General features: G+C 43.0%; 1 protein-coding gene across 1 annotated transcript in view; it reads left to right on the top strand.

Moving 5' to 3' along the window:
- The window catches only part of LOC143783299 (histamine H3 receptor-like), a 32,398-nt gene extending 17,305 nt beyond the window's left edge, over positions 1 to 15,093 (top strand). Inside the window, exon 3 of the mRNA XM_077271705.1 lies at positions 14,341 to 15,093. Within this exon, the coding sequence (XP_077127820.1) occupies positions 14,341 to 15,093 (753 nt within the window). The remainder of the gene's footprint in view (positions 1 to 14,340) is intronic.
- The last annotated feature ends 606 nt before the right edge of the window (positions 15,094 to 15,699 follow it).

Genomic DNA, 15,699 nt, shown 5'->3' with positions numbered 1-15,699 from the left:
GGTGTCTATTGCTTCCTCTACTCCTTCGGAAGTTCCTGAGTATTTGTCTGATTATCAGGATGTGTTCAGCGAGTCCAGGTCCAGTGCTCTGCCTCCTCATAGGGACTGTGACTGCGCCATAGATTTGATTCCAGGTAGTAAATTTCCTAAGGGAAGACTATTTAATCTGTCTGTACCTGAGCATGCCGCAATGCGTTCGTATATCAAGGAGTCTCTGGAGAAGGGGCATATCCGTCCATCCTCTTCCCCTCTTGGTGCGGGATTCTTTTTTGTGGCCAAGAAGGACGGATCTTTGAGACCTTGTATTGACTATCGGCTTCTGAATAAAATCACTGTTAAATTTCAGTATCCTTTGCCTCTGTTGTCGGACTTGTTTGCCCGGATTAAAGGTGCCAAGTGGTTCACCAAGATAGATCTTCGTGGTGCGTACAACCTTGTGCGCATTAAGCAAGGAGATGAATGGAAGACAGCATTTAATACGCCCGAAGGTCATTTTGAGTACTTGGTGATGCCTTTTGGGCTCTCTAATGCTCCCTCAGTGTTTCAGTCCTTTATGCATGATATTTTCCGGAAGTATCTGGATAAATTTATGATTGTTTATCTGGATGATATTCTGGTTTTCTCTGAAGATTGGGACTCACATGTGGAGCAGGTCAGGATGGTGTTTCAGGTTTTGCGTGAGAATGCTTTGTTTGTTAAGGGTTCAAAGTGTCTCTTTGGAGTACAGAAGGTTCCCTTTTTGGGGTTTATTTTTTCCCCTTCTGCTGTGGAGATGGACCCAGTCAAGGTCCGAGCTATTCATGATTGGACTCAACCCACGTCAGTTAAGAGTCTTCAGAAGTTCTTGGGTTTTGCTAACTTCTACCGTCGTTTTATCGCTAATTTTTCTAGCGTTGTTAAACCTTTGACGGATATGACCAAGAAAGGTTCTGATGTTGCTAACTGGGCTCCTGCAGCCGTGGAGGCGTTCCAAGAGTTGAAGCGCCGGTTTACTTCGGCGCCTGTTTTGTGCCAGCCTGATGTCTCACTTCCCTTTCAGGTCGAAGTGGATGCTTCTGAGATTGGGGCAGGGGCCGTTTTGTCGCAGAGAGGCCCTGGTTGCTCGGTAATGAGACCATGTGCTTTCTTCTCTAGGAAGTTTTCGCCTGCTGAGCGGAATTATGATGTTGGCAATCGGAAGGTGCTGGCCATGAAGTGGGCATTTGAGGAGTGGCGTCATTGGCTCGAGGGTGCTAAGCATCGTGTGGTGGTCTTGACTGATCACAAAAATTTGATGTATCTCGAGTCTGCTAAACGCCTGAATCCTAGACAGGCCCGCTGGTCATTGTTTTTCTCCCGTTTTGACATTGTAGTCTCGTATTTACCAGGTTCAAAGAATGTGAAGGCTGATGCTCTTTCAAGGAGCTTTGTGCCTGACTCTCCTGGAGTCGCAGAACCAGTTGGTATTCTTAAAGAGGGAGTTATCTTGTCGGCCATTTCTCCTGATTTGCGACGTGTGTTGCAGAGATTTCAGGCTGGTAGACCTGACTCTTGTCCACCTGACAGATTGTTTGTTCCTGATAAGTGGACCAGCAGAGTCATTTCCGAGGTTCATTCCTCGGTGTTGGCAGGGCATCCGGGAATTTTTGGCACCAGAGATCTGGTGGCTAGGTCCTTTTGGTGGCCTTCCTTGTCACGGGATGTGCGGTCATTTGTGCAGTCCTGTGGGACTTGTGCTCGAGCTAAGCCTTGCTGTTCTCGTGGCAGCGGGTTGCTCTTGCCCTTGCCTGTCCCGAAGAGGCCTTGGACACACATTTCCATGGATTTCATTTCAGATCTCCCGGTGTCTCAGGGCATGTCTGTCATCTGGGTGGTATGTGATCGCTTTTCTAAAATGGTCCATTTGGTGCCTTTGCCTAAGCTGCTTTCCTCTTCCGATCTGGTTCCTGTGGTCTTTCAGAATGTGGTTCGTTTACACGGCATTCCTGAGAATATTGTGTCTGACAGAGGATCCCAGTTTGTTTCCAGGTTCTGGCGATCCTTTTGTGCTAGGATGGGCATTGATTTGTTGTTTTCGTCTGCCTTTCATCCTCAGACTAATGGACAAACGGAGCGAACTAATCAGACTCTGGAGGCTTATTTGAGGTGTTTTGTTTCGGCAGATCAGGATGATTGGGTGACCTTCTTGCCGTTGGCTGAGTTTGCCCTTAATAATCGGGCTAGTTCCGCTACTTTGGTTTCGCCATTTTTCTGCAACTCTGGTTTCCATCCTCGTTTTTCCTCGGGACATGTGGAGCCTTCTGACTGTCCTGGGGTAGATTCTGTGGTGGATAGGTTGCAGCAGATCTGGAATCATGTGGTGGACAACTTAAAGTTGTCACAGGAGAAGGCTCAGCATTTTGCCAACCGCCGCCGCGGTGTGGGTCCCCGACTTCGTGTTGGGGATTTGGTATGGCTGTCTTCTCGATTTGTTCCTATGAAGGTCTCCTCTCCTAAATTTAAGCCTCGCTTCATCGGTCCTTACAAGATATTGGAAATCCTTAATCCTGTGTCCTTTCGCTTGGATCTTCCGGTGTCGTTTGCCATTCACAACGTGTTCCATAGGTCTTTGTTGCGGCGGTACCTTGTACCTGTGGTTCCTTCTGTTGAGCCTCCTGCTCCGGTGTTGGTTGAGGGCGAGTTGGAGTACGTGGTGGAGAAGATCTTGGATTCTCGTCTCTCCAGACGGAGGCTTCAGTATCTGGTCAAGTGGAAGGGCTATGGTCAGGAGGATAATTCCTGGGTGGTTGCTTCTGATGTGCATGCGGCCGATTTAGTTTGTGCCTTTCACGCTGCTCATCCTGATCGCCCTGGTGGTCTTGGTGAGGGTTCGGTGACCCCTCCTTAAGGGGGGGTACTGTTGTGAATTAGACTTTTTGGCTCCCTCTTGTGGTTACTAGTGATATGACTCTGGGATTGTCTTTCCTCAGTTTGGCACTCACCTGGGTCGTTAGTCCAGGGGTGTTGCTATATAACTTCCTGGATCCTTAGTCCAGTGCCTGGCATCGTTGTAATCAGATCCTTTCTGTTTGCTCCTGTCTGATGGTCCTGGTTCGTGCATAATTAAGCTAAGTCCTGCTTCTTTGTTTTTTGGTTATTTGCTTTGCTCTTATTTTTGGTCCAGCTTGTACTAATTGTGATTCCTGACTTTGCTGGAAGCTCTAGGGGGCTTGTGTTCTCCCCCCGGGCCGTTAGACGGTTCAGGGGTTCTTGAATATCCAGCGTGGATATTTTGATAGGGTTTTTGCTGACCATATAAGTCATCTTACTATATTCTGCTATTAGCTAGTGGGCCTCTCTTTGCTAAATACCTAGCTCATTCTTACGTTTGTCTTTTCCTCTTACCTCACCGTTATTATTTGTTGGGGGCTTGTATCCAACTTTTGGGGTCTTTTCTCTGGAGGCAAGAAAGGTCTTTCTTTTCCCTTCTAGGGTTAGTTAGTTCTCCGGCTGGCGCGAGACGTCTAGAACCAACGTAGGCACGTTCCCCGGCTGCTGCTATTTGTGGTGCTAGGATTAGATATATGGTCAGCTCAGTTACCACTGCCCTATGAGCTGTTTTTTTGTGTTTGCAGACTTAGTAATTATTTCTGAGACCCCCTGCCATTGGGGTCATAACAGACTATAGAGGACTGGAGTAAGGTAATCTTCTCTGATGAGTCTAATTTTCAGCTTTGCCCAACACCTGGTCATCTAATGGTTAGACAGAGACCTGGAGAGGCGTACAAGCCACAGTGTCTTGCACCCACTGTGAAATTTGGTGGAGGATCGGTATTGATCTGGGGATGCTTCAGCAGGCTGGAACTGGGCAGGTTAATCTTTGCAAAAGACGTATGAATCAAGCTGCATACAAGGTTATCCTGGAAAAACAGTTGATTCCTTCTGCTCAGACAATGTTCCCCAACTCTGAGGACTGTTTTTTCCAGCAGGACAATGCACCATGCCACACAGCTAGGTCAATCAAAGTGTGGATGAAGGACCACCACATCAAATCCCTGTCATGGCTAGCCCAATCTACAGACCTGAACCCCATTGAAAACCTCTGGAATGTAATCAAGAGGAAGATGGATAGTCACAAGCCATCAAACAAAGAAGAACTGCTTACATTTTTGTACCAGGAGTGGCAGAAGGTCACCCAAAAGCAGTGTGAAAGACTGGTGGAAAGCATGCCAAGACACATGAAAGTTGTGATTAAAAATCATGGTTATTCCACAAAATATTGATTCCTGAACTCTTCCTGAGTTAAAACATTAGTATTGTTGTTTCTAAATGATTATGACCTTTTTTTGCATTATTTGAGGTCTGCAAGAAATGCATTTTTTTGTTGATTTCTCATTTTCAGAAAATAAATACAAAACCTATTGCTTGAAACTTCAGAGACATGCTGTCAGTAGTTTATAGAATAATAGAACAATTTACATTTTACTCAAAAATATACCTATAAAGAGAAAAATCAGACAAACTGAAAATTTTGCAGTGGTCTTGTAATTTTTGCCAGAACTGTATATGTACATTACATATATACAATGCTCAGTATTAATGAGTATACCTCCTTTGAAACTAAATATTTTAATCAATATGTCAATGAACACAAGAATAATTTACTAACTATTGACAAGACTAGGTGTTACAGAACATTTTTTTAACCCATAAGATGAAAGTAAGAGTAATAATATAACTTTAACTACAAAATATTACATTGTACTAAAATTAGATGATACAAAAAACAATTACACCCCACATTAAAAACAACATCTAGATTTTCTTTTGACCGTCATGACTTTTAATGACAGCTCTAAGGCTTCTAGTCATGTAATGAACAAGGTGTTAACTGTTAAAGGAAACCTGTCACAAAATTTCAAGCATCTAAACTGTCCCCATCGTGTTGTTAGTGATGCAATGTGCATCACGAACACTTTTTTAAATTAATGTAATGATGTACAAAAGCACTTTATATAGTTATATGGTACCTGCTCGTTTAGTCATAGGGGTGTGCTTCATTTTGATTGATTTCCCTCATTGCATCACTGGAATCCCATGCTTGCGCAGTGTGGCGCTTGGAGCCGTGGTTGCGCACAGTTGAGCTGGCAGCCTCGCTTGCGCAGTGTGTAGCGTCAAGCCTACGATGCTTGCGCAGTGTTGAGCGGGGAGCAGCACATGTGCCAAGACTGCGCAAGCTAACATCACACTTGGGACAGTTTAGATGCTTGAAATTATGTGACAGGTTCTCTTTAAAGTCTGTAGTCGGTCAGGGTGTCTCTGTGGGATGGTTGCAGTTCCATCTTTTTTAAATTTTTGCATCTTTTTTGCTACAATATTCTTACTAATAAGTAAAGCTTTATGATCTTCCTGTAGTTTTCACCTTTCTTGTGTAAATAAATTATTTTCTTTATCAGGTCATGTAACATTTCTCTTCCATGTGGTGCCATTGCTAACATGAAATTGGAAGGTGTTTTTTTTGTTAAGTAATACCCTTTTACGGTCAACTGCTTGACACATGCTTAATGAATAATTACCATGACCTGTGATTCAATTCTTGTTAATTACCATTTTGTCGGCCAAACTATGCAGTTTATGTACGATGCGCTATGCTAAACATTGCAAGACTTTAGGTATCCATGGTTATGACCACTAGTAACTAGCTAACTAACTGTCACTATATCAGTGATTGTAACCATGGCTACCTAAGGTCTTGCAAGGCCCTGCACATGAGGATAGAGACATAGTGAATCGAAAGAACTATACTACATGTCTAATTTGAGGTATTTGCTAATATTATTATTATTACACCTACTACACACTGGGATAGGCTCTTGGAGATGGACTACCCCTTGGCTTGCTACATAATAAATTTGAAGTCAATCAGTCACCTCACTGATGGTATTTCAGATAAGCATTTGCCTGGATTTCTCAGTCTTAGGGACACCAAGAAATGGACATTTTTCAGGACCATAGATGCAGTGGTTGGCCAATGAAAGCTAGTGCAACATTTGAATTGGAAAAGAACTGGCAGCAACTATAGGAATCCAGTTAGGCCCATTTATTGTCCGAAGAAGTTTAGCCAGTAGAGGATTTGTGGCAAAAAAACACAAATTTGCCATGAAAACAAATCAAAGGGACTCAACTATGCAGAAAAACATAGGAACTGGAATGCAGAAAACATGGCAGCAGGTTCTCAGGACTGATGAGCCAGAATTTGAAATATTTGGCAGTTACAGATGGCAGTTTGTCACAGAAGGGCTGGTGAGTGGTACAATAATGATCGTCTGCATGATGAAGCATGATGTAGGTTGCTTGCAAGTTTGGGGCTGTATTTCACTAAATGGAGTTGGGGATTTGGTCAAAACAAATGACGTAATCAATGCTGGGAAATATACCATATTTTTCGGACTATAAGACGCACCGGACTATAAGACGCCCCCTGGTTTTAGAGGTGGAAAATAGGGAAAAAAATATTTGAAGCAAAAAAGGTGGTAAAATATTTAATAACATAAACATACTATTATATGTGTTGTTATTATTATATATAATAGTATGTTATTATGTTGGAAGCTGCGGGTAGAAGATGGAGCTGCGGGTGTCTGTAAAGTACTATATGAAGACACTGGAGGGTGAGTATAAGAATGGGGGCACAGGGCTTATATTTAAAGCACCACTCCAGCACTGAAAAATAACACTGGAGTGCTGCTTTGAGATCCCATTGGGAGAACTATAACTCCCAGCATGTCCTGCAGATCCTATGGCATGCTGGGAGTTATAGTTCACCACAGAAGTGGCAGCGTGCATTATTGTGTGTTGTAGTGACTAACTTTTTAATTGTGGCAGCCAGCCAGCTGTGGTGAGGTAAAAATGTCACGGGGGGGTACTGGGTAGACTAAGGCAGGTTACCTGGGCCCCTGCGATATCCCTCAGACTAGGGAAAACCCTGTCTGTCCCTCTCCCAGAATTTACACTAATGGTGTGCTTGTCTGGGCCGCCAAGCCTGACCCAGACTCCTGTTTCAGCCCTATGCTGAAACCTCCACCCACCACGCAGTGAATAGACCACACACCAACCCCCACAGAAAGCACAGACAGGGAAAACAAAAAAATGCACCACGCCGCAGACACACAGGAAAACACTATAATGTGCCCAGGGCAAAACAAATACAAATATAGGAAGGAGAAATATGACAAAGGATAATACACCACCAAATACAATATTTCTTCTCCTAGACCACCACTCCAGACCGAGATCACCAGGCACAAGACACAAGCTATAATCGGCGACGCCCAAAGATCAGCAGAACTATTTAAAGGCCGTGGGCGTGACCCAGCCTCCAATCCGAGTACCAGCTAGATTAACCCCGGACAACCTAGATAAAATCTAGCCGGCGCCACTGAGCGCATAGTGGACGAATGCGGAATTACCGCTGTCTGTCGGACGCCCTAGAGTGAATAGCGTCCGACATGACAAAAATGCTGGAGCATCCCATCCCATGACATCACAGAGCGCTCCCTCTTGTTGCCTCTCCACAGCACAGGAGGAAGCTTGCAGATTGTAGTGTGGTGTCTGCAGGACCTGTGATGACATCAGAAGAGGGAGGGCTCTGTGCTGCCATGTGATTCTCCAGCCCGCCCACTCCTGACATCACACAGGTCCTTGTGCTAGAGCACTCAGCATCCAGCACAGCCCCAGCAGGCAGGTACGCAGCGATCTTGTCCCCTCTGGCCCCTGCTGCTGCTGCCTCCTCCACCAGACACACAGATCTCCCCAGCTGCTGCAGGAATCCAGCGCTGGGGAAACCATGTGTGTCCCTGTGAAGGAGTATTCATTTGCTTTTCCTGGCTCACTGCTCACCTGACAGGTGGGCGGGGAAGCAGCTAATGAATATTCACTGCACTTTAATAATCTGGACCATGTGGTTTCCCCAGCCCTGATTCCTGAAGCCCAGCAGGGACATTTTTCTGCCTCCTGCCTCCCAGTGCAATCCCACTCGCTGCTGCCACCTCCTCATGTTACATCCCTACCATAAGACACACCCACACTTTCCTCTCAAATTTGGAGGAAAAAAAGTGCGTCTTATGGTCAGAAAAATACGGTAGGTAATACTTATCCATCACGCGATACCATCAGGGAGTTGTATGATTGGCTACAAATTTAATCTGCAGCAGAACAACAGGAAACATACAGTCAATATCATTAAGAACTATCTACAGTGTGATGAAGTGCAAGGAATAATGAAGATGATGATATGGCCCCCACAGAGCTTTAAGTTCAACATCATCAAGTCTGTTTGTGATTACATGAAGGGACAGAAGGATTTGTGCAAGTCTACATCTCCAGAAGATCTGTGGTTAGTTCTGCAAGATGTGGGGAACAACCTCCCTTCTAAAACTGTGTGAAAGTGTACATAGAAGAATTGATGCTTTGATGCTTTTTTAAAGGTCTTAACAACTATTTATTTGATTTACTTTGTATTTTGTGAATTGATAATAATAAACTCTTTCCATCTCTATTTGTTAAAGCATTCTAACATTACAGCATTTTTTCCAGACTTTCCTAAAAATTTTGCATAGTACTGTTTATATAGTGTGTGTGTGTGCGTGTGTGTTTGTGTGTGTGGTATGTGTGTTTCTGTGTGTTGTGATTAACCTGTTAGATACCTAGTAGTAATAGTATAGAGTCATCATATTGGAACAGATAAGGAATACAGACCAATTCATATAAATATGCTGCCATTTGCTTTCTGTAATGGACTACTGTAAAATCTCATTGTTTCCTTTACTTGTTTGTTTATTGAGAGGCTGCATATTTCCACCTGCGACACGTGTGACCATTTCACTTCTATAGGAGTTACAGCACCTCTCCTCTCGTGTCTCACCCCCGGATTACTAGGTGACTGCTCTCTCCATACCTGAGGGTCCCTACATCCGTCAGACATTTTTGCATTATCCCGTGAATATGCTAGAAATGTTCAAAATGGTTATGGCTTTTTAAGTCGCAGGGAAGTAGGGTTGTGCATATTTCCACCTGTCTGGGTTGCCAGATTTGATTTACCAACGGTCTGTAAAAACCAGGTGCTGTTCTCTAACCACTGTAGGGCTGAGCAGAAAAAAGCTCTGATTGTGATTTTTTAAAACGTTTTCCCTCAGTTTGTACTGTGCATGCGTGAAAAAATGCTGACGTGCAGTACAAACAGAAGTTGACTTCTGAATGATGGAACCTCCATTTTCCATTAATCACTGCAGATTGGGGATTCCTAAACATGTCCTGTTCATTCTGAACTCAGAGTTTGAGCTTTTGAAGTGACAGCGTTCAGGAAGGATGAGAGTTCTATGTATGTAGGTAATACTAAGTGGGACTCATGTTCTCAGCTAGTATTGTCTCCTTCCTGTTCACTTATTCTGATAGCTGCTCAGAACAGCCTCTGAGGAGACAGTGCATCCAGCTGCTGGATTCCAGCAGATCTTCTTACTTCTGACTGAATGATGCTCACAACAGCAAACACATTAATCCACCTCTGTCTACCCGTAGCCACTAATCACCCCCTGTACTGAAGGGGCTTTAATGGGGTATATGTGAGGGAGAGCCAGGGCCGTAGTCATGGCTGAGACTATCTTCTTACACGCGCCCTGGCCTCCCGCCACATGCAAACAATGTCCCCTTTTTAGCGTACCTTCAGCTATATCATCTGCACCATCAGGTCCCATATGAGCGGCTGAAGTTCTGCTGCTGATGTTGCACAAAAAGAAACAGAGTTCACGTTCAACTTTAAACAGATAACTTTACTGGTTTCTTCTCTCAGCACATCCATGTCTTTGGCAGCATTCACATAAGATTCAACACAGTACATATCCTTTGCTTTCCCTGTGCTTGTTCCTATGTCCTTCACTTCATCTCCGGGATGTCCCATCCCACACGGTAACACAGCGTCCTCCCTGTCCAGCTTGACTACTCTTAGGAGTCTGTTTTGCATCGGACAAAAGGGCGTCAGCCCAAGTAGCAAGCTGCCACATTTTTAGGAGCGGCCTGCGTTACTGTCCTGCTGTGACTTTTGTTGTAGCTCTTGCTCTCACTACCGCTGTCACCGCTTCTTTGTCTGCTGCTGTTACTGCTGCACTTTTGGCCTGGTGGCCCTGGATGGCTGGGTCCCTTGCTTGAACTTTGCGGGGCCCACTGTGTTGCAGCGGGCTATATGGCCCTCTGTGACTGACTGGGCTCTCTGGCCCTCCTGAGCTGTCTCAGCTCCCTGGCTCCACTGACTAAAAAGCAGGAAATTCCCTTTCTTACCCACAGCAGGCCCCTCCTAATTTAACTGTTACTGTTCCTGAGTTCCTATCTCTAATCTCTCTAATGCCCGCTCTTGTGCTAACCCTATTACTATGCTTTCCCTATATTCAATATACAGTACAAATGGTAGCATGAAGAACATAACAGTGTTATAAAACACAACAGTAGGTATATACACATTGAACATACAGCATTTAGTACCAGTTTCAACCGGGACATGCTTAACCCCTTTACCCCCAAGGGTGGTTTGCACGTTAATGACGGGGCCAATTTTTACAATTCTGACCACTGTCCCTTTATGAGGTTATAACTCTGGAACGCTTCAACGGATCTTGGCGATTCTGACACTGTTTTTTCGTGACATATTGTACTTCATGATAGTGGTAAAATTTATTCGATATAACTTGCGTTTATTTGTGAAAAAAAATGGAAATTTGGCGAAAATTTAGAACATTTCGCAATTTTCCAACTTTGAATTTTTATGCCCTTAAATCACAGAGATATGTCACACAAAATACTTAATAGGTAACATTTCCCACATGTCTACTTTACATCAGCACAATTTAGGAACCTAAATTTTTTTTTGTTAGGGAGTTATAAGGGTTAAAAGTTGACCAGCAATTTCTCATTTTTACAACACCATTTTTTTTTAGGGACCACATCTCATTTGAAGTCATTTTGAGGGGTCTATATGATAGAAAATACCCAAGTGTGACACCATTCTAAAAACTGCACCCCTCAAGGTGCTCAAAACCACATTCAAGAAATTTATTAACCCTTCAGGTGTTTCACAGGAATTTTTGGAATGTTTAAATAAAAATTAACATTTACATTTTTTTTACACAAAATTTATTTCAGCTCCAATTTGTTTTATTTTACCAAGGGTAACAGGAGAAAATGGACCCCAAAAGTTGTTGTGCAATTTGTCCTGAGTACGCCGATACCCCATATGTGGGGGTAAACGACTGTTTGGGCGCATGGCAGAGCTCAGAAGGGAAGGAGCGCCATTTGACTTTTCAATGCAAAATTGACTGGAATTAAGATGGGACGCCATGTCACGTTTGGAGAGCCCCTGATGTGCCTAAACATTAAACCCCACACAAGTGACACCATTTTGGAAAGTAGACCCCCTAAGGAACTTATCTAGATGTGTTTTGAGAGCTTTGATCCCCCACGTGTTTCACTACAGTTTATAACGCAGAGCCGTGAAAATAAAAATTCTTTTTTTTTTCACAAAAATGATTTTTTAGCCCCCAGTTTTGTATTTTCACAAGGGTAACAGGATAAATTGGACCACAATAGTTGTTGTCCAATTTGTCCTGAGTACGCTGATACCCCATATGTGGGGGGGGACCACTGTTTGGGCGCATGGCAGAGCTCGGGAGGGAAGGAGCGCCATTTGACTTTTCAATGCAAAATTGACTGGAATTAAGATGGGACGCCATGTCACGTTTGGAGAGCCCCTGATGTGCCTAAACATTAAACCCCACACAAGTGACACCATTTTGGAAAGTAGACCCCCTAAGGAACTTATCTAGATGTGTTTTGAGAGCTTTGATCCCCCACGTGTTTCACTACAGTTTACAACGCAGAGCCGTGAAAATAAAAAAATCCTTTTTTTCCCACAAAAATGATTTTTAGCCCCCCAAATTTATATTTTTCCAAGGGTAACAAGAGAACTTGGACCCCAAAAGTTGTTCTCCAATTTGTCCCGAGTACGCTGATGCCCCATATGTTGGGGTAAACCCCTGTTTGGGCGCACGGGAAAGCTCGGAAGGGAAGGAGCACTGTTTTACTTTTTCAATGCAAAATTGGCTGGAATTGAGATCGGACGCCATGTCGCGTTTGGAGAGCCCCTGATGTGCCTAAACAGTGGAAACTCCCCAATTCTAACTGAAACCCTAATCCAAACACACCCCTAACCCTAATCCCAATGGTAGCCCTAACCACACCCCTAACCCTGACACACCCCTAACTCTAATCCCAACCCTAATCCCAACCGTAAATGTAATCCAAACCCTAACCCTAACTTTAGCCCCAACCCTAACCCTAACTTTAGCCCCAACCCTAACCCTAACTTTAGCTCCAAACCTAGCCCCAACCCTAACCCTAACCCTAGCCCTAACCCTAGCCCTAACCCTAACCCTAGCCCTAACACTAACCCTAGCCTTAAACCTAGCCCTAACCCTAATGGGAAAATGGAAATAAATACATTTTTTTTATTTTATTATTTTCCCCTAACTAAGGGGGTGATGAAGGGGGGTTTGATTTACTTTTATAGCATTTTTTATAGCGGATTTTTATGATTGGCAGCCGTCACACACTAAAAGACGCTTTTTGTAGCAAAAAAGTTTTTGCGTCTCCACATTTTGAGATCTATACTTTTTCCATATTTTGGTCCACAGAGTAATGTGAGGTCTTGTTTTTTGCGAAACGAGTTGACGTTTTTATTGGTAACATTTTCGGACACATGACAGTTTTTGATCACTTTTTATTCTGATTTTTGTGAGGCAGAATGACAAAAAAACAGCTTTTCATGATTTTCTTTGGGGGAGGCGTTTATACCGTTCCACGTTTGGTAAAATTGATAAAGCAGTTTTATTCTTCGGGTCAGTACGATTACAGCGATACCTCACTTATATCATTTTTTTATGCTTTGGCGCTTTTATACGATAAAAACTATTTTATAGAATAAATAATTATTTTGGCATTGCTTTATTCTGAGGACTATAACTTTTTTATTTTTTCTTTGATGACGCTGTGTTGTGGCTCGTTTTTTGCGGGACAAGATGACGTTTTCAGCGGTACCATGGTTATTTATATCCGTCTTTTTGATCGCGTGTTATTCCACTTTTTGTTCAGCGGTATGATAATAAAGCGTTTTTTGCCTCGTTTTTGTTTTTTTTCCCTACGGTGTTCACTGAAGGGGTTAACTAGTGATATAGTTTAATAGGTGGGGTCGTTACGGATGCGGCGATACTAAATATGTGTACTTTTATTGTTTTTTTTTTATTTAGATAAAGAAATGTATTTATGGGAATAATATTTTTTTCTTTTCTTTAGGATTTTTTTTTTTTTTATACATGTGGAAATTTTTTTTAAACTTTTTTACTTTGTCCCAGGGGGGGACATCACAGATCGCTGATCTGACAGTTTGCACAGCACTCTGTCAGATCACCGATCTGCCTCACAGCACCGCAGGCTTACCAAGCGCCTGCTCTGAGCAGGCACTTGGTAAGCCACCTCCCTCCCTGCAGGACCCGGATGCCGCGGCCATCTTAAATCCGGGCCTGCTGCGGGGAGGAGAGGTAAGAGACCCTCGCAGCAACGCGATCACATCGCGTTGCTCCGGGGGTCTCAGGGAAGCACGCAGGGAGCCCCCTCCCTGCGCGATGCTTACCTGTACCGCCGGCACACCGCGATCATGTTTGATCGCGGTGTGCCGGGGGTTAATGTGCCGGGCGCGGTCCGTGACCGCTCCTGCCACATAGCGCCGGATGTCAGCTGCGATAGTCAGCTGACACCCGGCCGCGATCGGCCGCGTTCCCCACGTGAGCGCCGCCGATCGCGCTGGACGTACTATCCCATCGGTGGTCATACGGGCCCACCCCACCTCGACGGGATAGTACGTCCAATGTCAGAAAGGGGTTAAAGGGGTAGGGGCATACACCACTCTCTGTTACCCCTTACATATACACTGCACAGCACCATTTTTCCAGTCCTGTATACGTGGTGTAATTCTCAATATCTGTGTTATTCTCTATATATACAGCACTTTAACCACTTCTCCTGTAATTGGGTATAAGTCTCAGTATTTTCACCTTATTCTGTATGTCTTAGGGGGTCTAGTCATTATTTGGGGTGTCGCCTGTTCTAGTGGGCGTGGTTTTAAGGGGTGTGGGAAATTTCCATAAAATAATTAGTTTATCTGTGAATTTTGGGTCAATTGTCCAGAAAAAATTAAATAGTAGGCTGGTAACCCTGCCACATTTTAAAAGACACATAATACTTCGTATGTATGTATGAAAATTTTTGTCTTCTATTGTTTAGGTTGCATATCACACTCAGCGGCAACAACATTACAAAACAGTACTTAAAATGGCTGCAGTCTGGATACTGTCATCTCTCTTATACAGCCCAGCTATTCTTCTCTGGGACTATTTTGTTAGTGACAACTCCATTCCCGAGGAACTCTGTCTACCTTCATACTACAACAGCTGGCACTTTCTACTGGGAGCCTCCACTTTTGACTTTTTTCTTCCTCTCTTAAGTATTTCATTTTTTAACCTGAGCATCTATTGGAATATTAAAATAAGAAGCAAAAAGAAAAGAGAATCTTCAGTTTTCACAGTTTGCTCAAGTGAAGAAGAAATCTTAAAGATACCGGTATCAGGGCGGATGATTCACCAAGGTCAAAATGGTTTAGGATTATCAAAAATTAAAATGATGTCTAGATCGTTCCCTTACATCTCTTCCAAAAAGACAAAACCTAATAGATTACAAAGTGTCAGAACACAACAGAGTAATATTCACATTATTAAATTATCCCATGACCAAAAAGTTGCCAAATCTTTGTTTATCCTTGTTTGTGTGTTTTGTATTTGTTGGGCTCCTTACTCGTTTCTCATGGCCATTCGGGCTGCCTGCCATGATTACTGTATTTCATCATATTGGTATGACATTACATTTTGGTTGCTGTGGATGAACTCCTCAATTAATCCCATTCTTTATCCTTTGTGCCACTCGAGTTTTAGGAGTGCTTTTATCAAAGTAATTTCCAAGTATGCAAAAAATGTCAAATAATTCTTGATCAATATGTACAAGACCTTTCTTCTGAGGTCCACACTGGTATTAGCTAACAACCAATAAAAAAATTGTGTAGGTATTTGTGTCTTTAACACATAATTGTTCTGTTTTGGAGACGATGGACCACGATGCACTTTAACAAAGAAGTTTGTAATTAAGCAAGGCAACTATCAATAGTTCATAACAAAGATATATATAATGGACATTCAATAAGTGCAGAACTTTTAGAACAAAATTCAAAGATTTATACATTTACTACGTTTCACCATGTTATGTTACAGATCAAGCAGGAATTTAGTTTTTACACTTTAAATACAGTACGTATAATCAGACACCTGGTGGTTTTATTGTTTTATGTTCTCCCTTTGATTACAGGTACCTTTGATTACAGGTACCTTTGGTACTGAATTATGTTGATCTTATTTCTTTCATTTTATTATTTATTTTTAAAGCACCAATTATTCCATATGTACAAGCTTCATTTATTAACACTTTTGCCATCTGTGCATTTTCCTTGGTATTGTTTTTGTATGTCATATTGTATCCTCTGTTTCACTGTCTTTCAATTAGTTTTTGAAAAACACTTCATACAGCATTACAATT

Source organism: Ranitomeya variabilis, chromosome 6 (genome assembly GCF_051348905.1).
Source record: "Ranitomeya variabilis isolate aRanVar5 chromosome 6, aRanVar5.hap1, whole genome shotgun sequence".
Taxonomy (NCBI): Eukaryota; Metazoa; Chordata; class Amphibia; order Anura; family Dendrobatidae; genus Ranitomeya; species Ranitomeya variabilis.
Note: the sequence above shows the minus strand (reverse complement) of the source record. Positions and strands in the feature narration are given on the sequence as shown.